Here is a 12555-nt window from a genome sequence, read left to right as displayed (position 1 = left end):
TTTGTTTCTATATAGGTAAGATGTTCTTTTTCCTCTGTCTTCTTTCAGGATCTTTTTTTCATTATCTTTGATTTTCTGTTGTTTGAAAATGGTAAGTTTGGGTGTAGATTTTTGGCATTTATTCTGCTTGGTATTCTCTGAGCTTCCTGGATCTGTGTTAAGGTGTTGGACACTAACTTGGGGGAAATTCTGAGTCACTGATTCACATATTTCTTCTGTTCATTTCTCTTTTTCTTCTCCTCTGGTATTCTCATTATGTGTACATTACATCTTTTGTAACTGGCCCACAGTTCTTGGATATTCTGTTTTGGATTTTTCCCCTCAGTCTTTTTTTTCTCTCTGTTTTTCAGTTTTGGAGGTTTCTATTGAGATTCCTCTAGTTGTGAGATTGCTTTCAGCTGTATCCAGTCTACTAATAAATCTATCAAAGGCATTCTTCATTTCTATTACAGTGTTTTTTATTTCTTGCATTTCTTTTTGGTTCTTAGAATTTCCATCTCTCTGCTTATATTACCCATGTCCCCTTGCATGCTGTCTACTTTATTTGTTAGAGCCCTTAGCATATTAATCATCGTTGTTTTAAATTTCTGGTCTGATAATTCCAACATATCTGCCATATCTGAGTCTTGTTCCATTGCTTGCTCTGTCTTTTCAAACTGTGTTTCTGCTTTTTAGTATGCCTTGCATTTTTTTCTTGATAGCTGGACATAGTGTACCAGGTAAAAGGAATTGCTGTAACTAGATCTTTATTGATGTGTTGGTAAGGTGTGGCGGGAGGGGAAGCATTCTATACCCTTATGATTAGATCTCAGTGTTTTAGCAAGCCTGTGCCTCTGGACTCCACATGTGCTTCTCAGACCTCTCCACCTCACCCCCATAGGTGGGGCAGGATGGCTAGAGTGGACTGGAGTTGGGTAGTTCCTCCACATGGCAGGGTAGAATCAGATGGAATTGGGTGTTTTCCTTCCCTCGGGTGAGTTAGGCTCTGGTAAAACCCCAGCAGATGAGGCTGTGGTTAACGACTTTCTCCTTGTTAAGAAGAACATAGTGCTTTTGTGGTTTTCAGAATAGTTTCTTTCAGCTGCTCTTGATGTAATCATGAGGGAATTTTTCTCTGATGTTCACTGTGAAGGCTTGATGAGGCTTCTGGAGGTAAAACTTGGAAAAGCATGCCCTCCACCCCTTCCCCATGACAGATCCCCCTGGAGTTTTTATCACTCAGATTTGTCCACATTGACCCTCCAGGAACTTGTCAGTTACAGTTCAGGTTTCCTTAACCCAGTGATGGTTCCTTACGGCAGATTCTGCCCTGTTGTGATTCTTTGTATTCACCTGTTGGTCTTTCCCACTTTAGCACCAGCAGTTTCTCCTCTAACCTAACTTCTTTTATAAATCTAAGAAGAATTGGTGATTTTTCAGTTTGTTCATATTTTCACTTCTTGTTAGGGCAGAGTGGTGACTTCTTCTCACAAGCCAGACTAGAAACTGGAAATCCCATGAATGGCTTTTAAAATCATGTTAGTGTTGGGTACACACAATCCCATCCTTGGGAAACACAAGAAAAGAAGCAAAAAAAAGTAACTGTGATGGTTAATTTTATGTGTCAACTAGGTTAGGGTATGCTACCCAGATGTTTGGTCAAACACCAGTCTAAACATAATTGCAAAGGTATTTTTTTCTAATGATGAAATTAACATATAGATTACTCCATCCAGATATGGGTGGGATCATCCAATCAGTTGAAAGCCTTAAGAGAGAAAAGAGTTTCCTTTTCTTCCTCTAGGTCTTTAGAGGAAGAAGAAGCACACTGCCATGGTACTCTAGCTGCAACATCAACTCTTGCCTGGGTCTTTAGCCTGCTGGCCTACCCTGCAGATTTTGGACTTGCCAGCCTCCACAATCATTTGAGCCAATCCAATCTATCTATATACACACCCTATTGGTTCTGTTCCTTTGGTAAACCTTGACTAATATAGTAACATACTATAATTTTGAAAAATGGGGTAAAAGATGGTAATTTGGGGGAGGGACTTGGAAGATCTGTGTGAAATATGTGATTTAGTCTGTCCAATACTGGGCAATACAGATGTCTTGGGAAGATGTCTTATGAGCCCTTCCACCCCTTCGTTGGCCAGACTCCAATTGAATTTGTGCTCTCATAGAAGACTCCAATTGAATTTGTGCTCTCTTCCCAGGGACTTCTATAATTACTCTATCTTCATTTTTTTCTTTTTCCTAAATCCTTTTAATTTAATTGAAATTCAAATATATATATAACTTTCTAATATGTTAGGGAAATGTTTGTAAGATTTCATAAAGAGCTAGTATTGGGAAGCATGACATAACTTACAAAAACTTTTTAAGAATCACATTCCTAAGAGAAGTATGCTTTCCTGATGGTGCCAGGGGATCTCAGAGCAGTATATAAATCCTATCATCTCAGCATTGGGTTTCCTGTTGATGATATTGCCTGGGGAGAAATGAACACCAGAGGTGGACCAATGACCAAAGGCAGAGACAGGTTTCTGGGATCAGATTCCTAATGCCATGATGAAGCTTGGAAAGGCTTCCTACAGGCAGAATACAAGTGATGGAAGCTGGAGGTATGTTAGACCAGCCAAGTGTAGCTTCTGCAGTAGAGCTTCATTGACAACCTCAGAAAAGAACACACTGTAAAAGATATCTATTTATTGTTGGAAAAATACATTTTTTGGAAATTGGATTTCAGCCATGCCTCAATGACTTCCATGAGATTCCTAGTGAGGCTCTGCCCATGTCCTGTAATTAGGGTTCAAAACAGACTCCAACATCGTAAGAATGATCGCTTCCTGTTCTTCCTGCTTCCACTTTTCCCAACTTCAAATATGAACAGCCTTTATCAACACAGAGAATTCACTCAGGTGTTTCAGTTACAAATCTTAGCTCACAAGCTCCCAGAAACAACTGTGCTTAATAAATGTCTTTCTTTTTCTTTTTTCTTTTCTTTTTCTTTTTTTTTTTTTTTGAGACAGAGTTTCACTCTTTTTACCCAGTCTGGAATACAATGGCATGATCTCAGCTCACTGCAACCTCCGCTTTCTGGGTTCAAGCAATTCTCCTGTCTCAGCCTCCTGAGTAGCTGGGATTACAGGTGCCAACCACCACTCCCAGCTAATTTTTGTATTTTTAGTAGAGATGGGGTTTCATCATGTTGGCCAGGCTGGTCTTGAACTCCTGACCTCAGGTGATCTGCCCCACCTTGGCCTCCCAAAGTGCTGGGATTACAGACTTGAGCCATTGTAACCGGCCTGTCTTTATTTTTTCTATAATCATACTCTTTTCTTTCGATTTTAAACTTTTTATTGATATATAATTGTTTATATTTTGGGGGTACATATGATGATCTGATACCTGTATACAATGTATAATCATCAAATTAGGGTGATTAGGGTATCCATCAACCCAAACATTTATCTTTTCTTTGTGTTGGGAACATTTCAAGTAATCTTTTCTTGCTATTTAAAAATATATAATAAATTGTTAGCTATAATTTACCTACTATACTATCAAATACTAAAATATTTCTTTTATCTAACTGTATTTTGTACCCCTTAACCAACTTCTTTTTGTCTCCTCCTCCTCCCTTTCCTTCCCTTCCTAGCCTCTGGTAACTACCAATCTATTTTCTACCTCCATGAGATAAATATTTTTTTTAGCTCCCAGATACGAGTAAGAACATTTGATATTTGTCTTTCTGTGCCTGGATTATTTCACTTATAATGACCTCCACTTCCATTCATGTTGCTGAAAATGACAGATTTCTTTTTTATGACTGACTAATATTCCATTGTGTATATAGACCACATTTTCTTTATCCATTTGTATGTTGACAAATACTTAGGTCGATTCTATATCTTGGGTATTACAAATAGTGCTGCAATAAACACGGGAGTGCAGATATCTCTTCAATTTACTGATTTCCCTTCTTTTGGAAGGGAATATCCTCAGCAATGGGATTGCTGGATCATATGGGAGTTCTGTTTTTAGTTGTTTGAGGAACCTCTACACTGTTTGCCATAATAGCTCTACTGCTTTACATTTTCACAGTGTATAAGTCTTCCTGTTTCTCCACTACCTTTCCAGAATTTGTTATCTTTTGTTCTTTTTGATAATAGCCATTCTAACTCAGGTAAGATGATATCTCATTGTGGTTTTGATTTGCATTTCCCTGATGATTAGTGGTGTTGAGCATTTCTTCATATAGCTATTGGCAATTTGTATGTCTTTTTTGAGAAATGTCTGTTCAGGTCTTTTGGCCATTTTAAAATCAGATGATTTGCATTTTTGGTATTGAGTTGTTTTAGTACTTTATATATCCTAGTTACTAATCCCTTGTCAGAAGGATAGTTTGCAAACATTTTCACCCATTCTGTGAGTTGTTTCCTCACTTTGTTGAGTGTTTCCTTTGCTGTGCAGAAGCTTTGTAGCTTGATGTAATCCCATTTGTCAGTTTTTGCTTTGGTTGCCTGTGTCTTTGAGGTCTTATCCCCCAAAAATCTTCCTACAATGTTTACCTTGAGTAGTTTTATAGTTTCATTTAAATCTTTGTTTGTTTGTTTGTTTGGAGACAGAGTCTCGCTCTGCCACCCAGGCTGGAATGCAGTGGTGCAATCTCGGCTCATTACAACCTCTCCCTCCTGGATTCAAGCAATTCTCCAGCCTCAGCTTCCAGAGCAGCTGGTATTAAAGGTGTGTGCCACCACGCCTGGCTTAGTTTTGTATTTTTAGTAGAGATAGGGTTTCACCATGTTGGCCAGGCTAGTCTCGAACTCCTGACCTTGTGATTTGCTCACCTAGACCTCCAAAAGTGCTGGGATTACAGGCGTGAGACACCATGCCTGACCACATTTAAATCTTTAATCCATTTTGGGTTGATTTTTGTATATGATGGAAGACAGACATCTAGTTTTATTCTTCCATATGTGGATATCCAGTTTCTCAGCACCATTTATTAAAGAGACTGTCCTTTCCCCAATGTAAGTTCTTGGCATCTGGTTTCTCTGGCTTCTTTAGTCTGTTCCATTGGTCTGTTATAATAATTGATATTTTAGGCTCCCATTCACACAGGTGTCAAAAATTTAATTGCGACCAATTCAGGACTCACATTTACCTTTAGGCTTCATTAATAGTCCTAATACATTGGGAAGGTCCCTTATGATCCCTGATGTCATCTATCCTCACAGGCATCCTCTAAAATATCAGTCCCTCTGTCTGGTCCTTATTTGTGATTCTATGCAGTCTGCTATGGTGACATCCTTATTCCTATCCACATGGCCCTTCAGGCATGGCAGCTTTTTCTGATACTTCTGTGCTTCCCTTGGCCTCAGGAGTTATTCTCCTCTTCCCAAGATGTGCCTTCTTCTGTAGAGTCCCTTTGCTTCCTTGTAGCTCTAGCCAAGAAGCAGGCCCATTTGATTTTGGATCCTACAATATATCTGGGGGATCTCAGGGATCAAGTGAAAAACTGACTATAACTATAGTTTTCAATTTTCCCTTTTAATTCTCATCCTACCCTCATAGGGTGGGAAGGGCTGGCTTGTACTCAAGAGCAACCTCTCAAACCTCTTGTCTATGCTACATGTCTCTTGATAGTCTTCTTATTAGCACAAAATGGGGTGAAGGCTAAGCTGGAGAGGGGAAGGGGAAACTAGAAAAATATTATTACTATTATTATTATTTTCAGATGGCGTGTCATTTTATCACCCAGGTTGGAATGCAGTGGTGCGATCTCATCTCACTGCAACCTCCGCCTCCCAGGTTCAAGTGATTCTCCTGCCTCAGCCTCCTGACTAGCTGGGATTACAGACATGTACCACCACACCTGGCTAATTTTTGTATTTTTAGTAGAGATGGGGTTTCACTGTGTTGGCTAGGTTGGTCTCGAACTCCTGACCTCAGGTGATCCACCCACCTTGACCTCCCAAAGTGCTGGGCTTACACGTGTGAGCCACCATGGCCAAAATGAGTATTTGAAAAATATTATCCTGCATCATAAGTAACTTGAATAACTGCATCATAAGTAAGTTGAAGCCATGGGAACTGAGAGAGCAGGTTGTTTCTAAAGAGAAATTATCCCAAGAAAAGAAGCAAAAAGTGAGAAAGAATTAACAGATGAATGGGAACATTATTTTATTAGAAAATCAGTGACCATTCCTACCTTTATGACCCATGTCCCACCAGTGTTTGCTTGATGGGAATTTTTAGGGATGAGGTACATTGCTGTCTTACTACTTTATATCTGAATAACGGGTGTGCCTGATTTCTAGCACGTTAATGGATTTTATAACTCAATAAATTATAGGCAGTCAATAAATTTTTATTAAATGAGTGAATGATAAAAAGCAGTGGACGTAACTGGAACTATTAAAGCGGCATGGGGCTATATGAGCAGAAGGAGTTTCATAAGATCAGGATTAAAAATTCATTTGATATATATACTTTTTGCTCAAGTGGTGTTTAAGAGTCTTGGGGACCAGTACATACATATTAGAGAATGTATTCATTAAGACGTCTCAGCCAGGCACTAAACTGTTGACACAGGAAAAAAAAAAAAAAAAAAAAAAAAAAAAAAAAAACCCAATGAAACAACTCTGCAGAGCGGGGTTAAAAATACTGGACTTTCATCCCTCGACTGGAGGTATTACTATAGCGTCAAGCTGACCTGCAATATGGATCACTGAGATCAAAGGCTATAAATTATAATGTTTGCCTTTAAAAAAGTAAATTCAACCCTGAATGTCATAGTTAGCTACTTTCAACTGGAAGCTACAACATGGATTTATGGAATCTGTCTTGGTTTCTGTTCTTGGATGCTCTTCTCATGATTTCTGGCTTGGTAAGTAAACAATATATAGAAAACAATTTAAAAATTTTGGGACAGTTGATACTGATTGTCAAAAAACAACTGTTAATTTTTTGTTCTTTATACGTCTTGAAATGTTGATCTCAAATGAGTGTTTCTTCTTGGAGAGTAGAGGTGTGCAGGGTGTAGGAGGTGACAAATAGCCACACCAGAGTAGAGATGCTGACATAAAGTTATGTTTTCCTTTTAGTTTCATCATTGTGTAACAAGTTTTCTTTTGATGAGATTGTAAATGTGAATTTTGAAAATCATTCCATTTTTACTGGTGAATGAAATGCAGATTGCTCCACAGTTAACTTGAGACATAAATGAGTGTCACAGGCATCGTCAGTGCTTACAAAGTTTTGTAACATGGTATTTCTCTTCTGCTTCTTCATCAATTCAGACTAATCCTTCTACAATTTGGACTAATCTTTTCTATCAGGTAGTTTGTATCACAAACCAACTCCAGGTTTTAAATGAGGTTTCAAATGGCTGGTGGAAAACCTTCAGTTGTTATTTTAAAATAACAATTATTATATTGGGGTGATATTCAATAAATAGGAACTAGAGCATTGCAAACAAAAGATATTGATGAATACATATTAAACTGTAATTAGGAATAAATCCTTGATAATTTTATTCTGTAGGTGCCCTGGCATTCCTCTGGGAGTGTATGCCTGTGTGTGGTTATAGTGTGAAACATGCAAAGCACTTGTTAATGTCAAAAATGATGGTAACCTTCCATCCAGTTCATTCCCACATTTTATTAAACACTCCAAATGATTCTAATATTTAGATATGTAAGCTGTATTTGAATAAAATTGTACTTTACACTTTTGTGACAATTTATTACAGCTCACAATGTGCTTTCTTTCATATTATATACTGTAACCCTCACAATACTCAGGCAAAGCAGGTACTGACCATATTTTATAGACAGTTTGAGTACTTGGAAGGTGAACTGAATTACCCTTAGTTAGAAGAACCAGTAACATAACCCAGACAGTCCTATGAGCTTTTTTATTTAATTACACTAAGACATTTCTCAGGTTTACTTAGTTTTTTTTTTTTTCTTTGGACATGCAGTCTGAGTTTCATTGACCATTTGTGGAGAATCTATTTTCAGGGAAAAAAATTAATCACAAAATGTCCCCTTTTTTTCCTTAAATATTTGTATTGTCTTTGAAGGCAGAATTATTCTGGGAGAAACATGAACGTAAAATAACTTGATAAATGAGTCATGAATAAAATTTCTTTTTAAAGAATTGTTATAAATTACAATATTATTTCAACATTGAGAATGTAAATTATTAGCTTTTTCAAACATTGCTCCATGAATGCTTTAGAAAATCATGTGTAAAGTGAGCACTTATTTGAGAGCTGGAGTCTTACGTTCTGCCTTTTTTCCCCCCATTTTTTGAAGTTGGTTTCTTGTTTCCTTCACCTTCAAATTGATTTAACAGGCAGTTTCATTTTCTATACGAAATGAGAAGACCCTTTGGTCAAAAAGTCATCTTAGACTTCAATTTAGCCATCCTAAATACATGTCAGGAAATAATCCATAATATTAATGACAAAACAAACAAACAACAAATGGTTAGATATAAACTGAATCCAAGAAGACCATTCATGGGCATTATAATAATATATTTTGTTTATGTGTTTATTTCCCAGTCAACTCCAGAAAACTTTGGTGAGTCTATTTTGAGTTTTGCTCTAGGCTATAGAGAACCTAGGACGTATTTAATGCTAAATATCATACATAATTACATATGCATAATTGATGCATAATTGCATTGAACTTTGATCTAACACTGGATTCTTTTGATTTATGGAGCGACATTTTATTGTCCATGTTCCAAGGTTCATATGCCCAGCAGAGAAATAGATGGTGGTATAGGAAAGGCCAAGCACAGTGACTGACACATAGACATCCCATAAAGGCTTGCTGTTATTGTTTTTTTGTGTCAAATCAGATGGACCTATTAATAACAGTCTACTCAGTATTCACTTGCATACTCAGAGATTTGGCCATATTATATACACCTTTGCAACTTAAAATAATAATTCAAGTTTAACTTAAGAATTTTGCTTGAAAGTTCCAAGGTATACTACTAGCAAGTGATATACATGTATGAGTAGATTGGGCTAGTTTGACCAAATTTAATCATTTGTTTCCTATTTAATCTAGTCTTCTAGTCTTTCAAATTAAGCTTAATAACATATGGAGTGACCAATTTCTTATTCCTGAAGTCATTTGACATTCAAGGAAAGTCGATAGGACAGAATACATACATAAAAGCTCTTTGGAGCCCAACCTGGCACATAGGAGATTCTTAATCAATCACTCAATCAATCAATTAATCAATGTATGTTGAGTCTGAATCTAGTAGTAACTTACTTGAGGCCAAAAGAAACTCACTTAGTTCTGATTATATAAATGATAAAGGTTTTCTCCTTTTATAAACATAATGTTCAATTTTGTTGTTGTTTTAATCAAAGACGTAGATGGCGGAATGGACCAGGACATATTCGATATCAATGAAGGTTTGTGGATTTTTTTTACATAATCTTTTAAGTATAGAGTTTGAATCCAATTTGCTAACATGAATTTTTATCTTTACTCTTAGGTTTGGGACTGGATCTTTTTGAGGGTGACATCAGACTTGATAGGGTGAGTTGAAACAGTGTAAGGAAGAATCTTCCATTAACCACTGCAAGCCAAGTTCAGAGTAACTAAGAAAGATTAGACAGCATGAATTTTGTTAAGCCCAACTATCTCTAAGGGTGTAGAATCATGGCGACACATTTACTCAATAAATATGTTATACTCAAAGAAATGCATATAATTGTGTCTTCATCTTTCATTACTCAGATTTCTGTGTGGTTCAAGCCACCATAACTCATTACATATGTCTTAGTCTTATTGATTTGACTGATTTTCATCATTGGAGTAATATGACATTTTCATTTTAAAATAGGACCTCACAGATTCAATCTGGTGGAAGCAAAATTAAACTGAATTTGTAAACATCTTCAATGAATCAGGCTTTTTACCACACACACAAAAAAATAGATTTTGTGACTTCTACCCTGGCCTTAGCTAAAAATTGCCAAGTTAAGACCCTCCCAAACCTATTCATAAAGAGTGCTGATTCTCATCTAAGTCATCATGCCACACAGATAAACACAGGTACCTTGCATGTAGATTAGGGGGACTAAAAAGTTCATTATCATAAAAGCACTATTTTTTTCAGTGTTCTCTCACAGAATGGAAATAAGCACTAGTTTTCAAAAGAAAAGATATAGTTTATTGTCCACTAGATTGAAAAATATTAAGAAACTTACTACTTACTATCCCTTTTGGTGATGATAGAGAGAAACCAGTATGCTTGTTTAGGAATGTGTTTATAACATGTTATTATACTGGAGAGTATATAAGCTTGAAAAAAAGAAAGAAGATTTGATTTGATAAGAGCTATCATAATTTAAAATATGTACACCATATGGCCTAGAAATTATCCAGTAGATCTTTTCGTGTAAAATTCTGCTTTTCCTTCCAACACAGTCCTGAGTCACTCCCTTACTTCCTATGTCATAAGCATCAACGTCCCTTACAGTCCTCCCACCCTCAGGAAACAGAGCTGCAGTGTCCCAGGCTTAGTCCTGAGCCTACTCTTCTATCTGTACTCTCTCTTGATCTCACCTTGGTCCAGGGATTTTAAATGTCATCTCCATGCCAATTAATCCAAAGGCATATCTCTGGTCCTTTCCTTTCCCTGAGCTCCAGACTGGTCTATCCAAGTGCTAATTTGCCAGCTCCACTTGAATGTCTACAAGACATCTCAGACCTAAGGTGTCCTCTGATCATGTGAACCCTGACCTTCCCCCCAAACTGTTCTTCCCCACTCTCCTCTCTTCATAAAGTCATCCTCACAACCTGACTCTACTCAACTGAACACATAAAAACTTCAAGAGTCACCTTTGCTTCTCTTCTCTCCTTCACTCCCCATCCAGCCCATCAGCAAGTTCTGTCACTTCTAGCTCTAACACACACTGCAAGTTGTCTACTTTTCTCCAGCACTCTGATTCAGGCCCCATCATCTCTTGCCTGGCTTTTTCCATTAGCCTCCTAATTTATCTTTCTATTTCAGATATGGTTCCCCCATAATCTTTTCTACCCTGTTACTTGTCCTTATCTCTCACGCAAAGTCATTTTTCAAACAGGCAGTGACTTCATTTCACCTCCTGGCTTGAAACCCTTCCATAGTTACCTATGGGTTTAGAATCAACTCCGGATTTAGCCCTAGCCTTCTAAGCCCAGCATGACTTAGCTCCTGCTTCTCTCCTCCCCTCTCCCTTCCTCTCTCCTCTCTTTTCCTCTCCTCCTATCTCATCCATGTTTTCTCTTCACTCATTAAGCTACTGGTCTCAACACATATTCAAAACATACCAGGCATATTCCCACCTCAGAAGCAGAATAACTAATGTTCCCTCTGCCTGAAACCACTTTCCCAGGACCCCTTTCAACCCTGGTTCTTCTTGCGATCCTATTTCCCCTTAAATGTCATCCCTTCAGAGAGGCCTGTCCTGATCACTCCATCTCATGTACTCCCTCATCCCTCTGCCCTTGTTCACATCTGTCTTTCTAATTTCCTCCCTGTTGCGTTCATCCTGCTTAAACATATATATTTTTTCATACTGTTTTTCTCCTCCACTAGATATAAGCTCCATGAAGCCAGGGACCTTTATTGCCAAGGACTCTCTATTCTCTAGGACAATATTCCATTTGTTGACTCGGTAAATACATTAGTAAAATATTATTCCCATTTTCCATTACACAGTTTAAAATCCTTTAAACATTTTTGAAAACTTTGGCCCAGCTCATGTGTGACTTTTTCTGATATTGTGATATCCAGATTATCAAGGTCTTGCTATCACTGTTTTCTTGCATATTTTTAATCTTTAAGTGTGGGAAACTAACCTATAAATCTACCAATATTTGTAGTTCAGTTTTCCAACAGTTATTTTTTGCATTATTCCTTCTTCAACTATATTAACAAAATTAATGATAGAAATTAGTAATTTCTTCCTAGAAACTTTGTTATATTATGATAAAAGTAGGGCTACACACACACACACACACACACACACACACAGTTTGTGCGAACTGGGAGAGCTTTAAAATTCATTTATTTCTAGATTAACTACTGATTGTTTCCTAAGTGTTTGCCCTATTCGTTTAACTAGCCCTTTTGCATTTATTTTTGACAGGCACAAATTAGAAATTCCATCATTGGAGAAAACTATAGATGGCCTCATACCATTCCATATGTTCTAGAAGATAGCTTGGGTTAGTATGCGCCTTGGAGTATTCACAACTAATGTATGTTTCTGATAAAATATGATTACAATGTTTCAAAGGGTGGGCTTATGTGGTCTTTAAGGTTTTGTTTGATTTGCTCCTTTGTGTGGCTATGTACATTTACTTTGAAAAAAATAAGCAAAATGAACAATGAACGTAACCTAAATGATTCTGTCTGAAATATTTAGTGTCTTGACCAATACAGCAATGCATTCAACCAACAGTTATGGAGAGCCTACTGTGTTATGCTAGGGACATAACGATTAGGGAGCCAGTCTTTTTTTTGTGGGGGAGGGGCTCTGCCTCA

The 12555-nt window shown here is 37.3% G+C and overlaps 1 protein-coding gene across 1 annotated transcript in view; it reads left to right on the top strand.

Moving 5' to 3' along the window:
- The first annotated feature begins 6811 nt into the window (after positions 1–6811).
- MEP1B (meprin A subunit beta) overlaps positions 6812–12555 on the top strand; it is a 30600-nt gene continuing 24856 nt past the window's right edge. Inside the window, exons 1-5 of the mRNA XM_050768310.1 lie at positions 6812–6874; positions 8558–8576; positions 9386–9430; positions 9514–9557; positions 12158–12236. Coding sequence (XP_050624267.1) covers positions 6812–6874; positions 8558–8576; positions 9386–9430; positions 9514–9557; positions 12158–12236 — 250 coding nt within the window. The remainder of the gene's footprint in view (positions 6875–8557; positions 8577–9385; positions 9431–9513; positions 9558–12157; positions 12237–12555) is intronic.

Source organism: Macaca thibetana, chromosome 18 (genome assembly GCF_024542745.1).
Source record: "Macaca thibetana thibetana isolate TM-01 chromosome 18, ASM2454274v1, whole genome shotgun sequence".
Classification (NCBI taxonomy): domain Eukaryota; kingdom Metazoa; phylum Chordata; class Mammalia; order Primates; family Cercopithecidae; genus Macaca; species Macaca thibetana.
The sequence above is the reverse complement of the archived record's forward strand: the minus strand, read 5'-3'. Positions and strand labels throughout refer to the sequence as shown.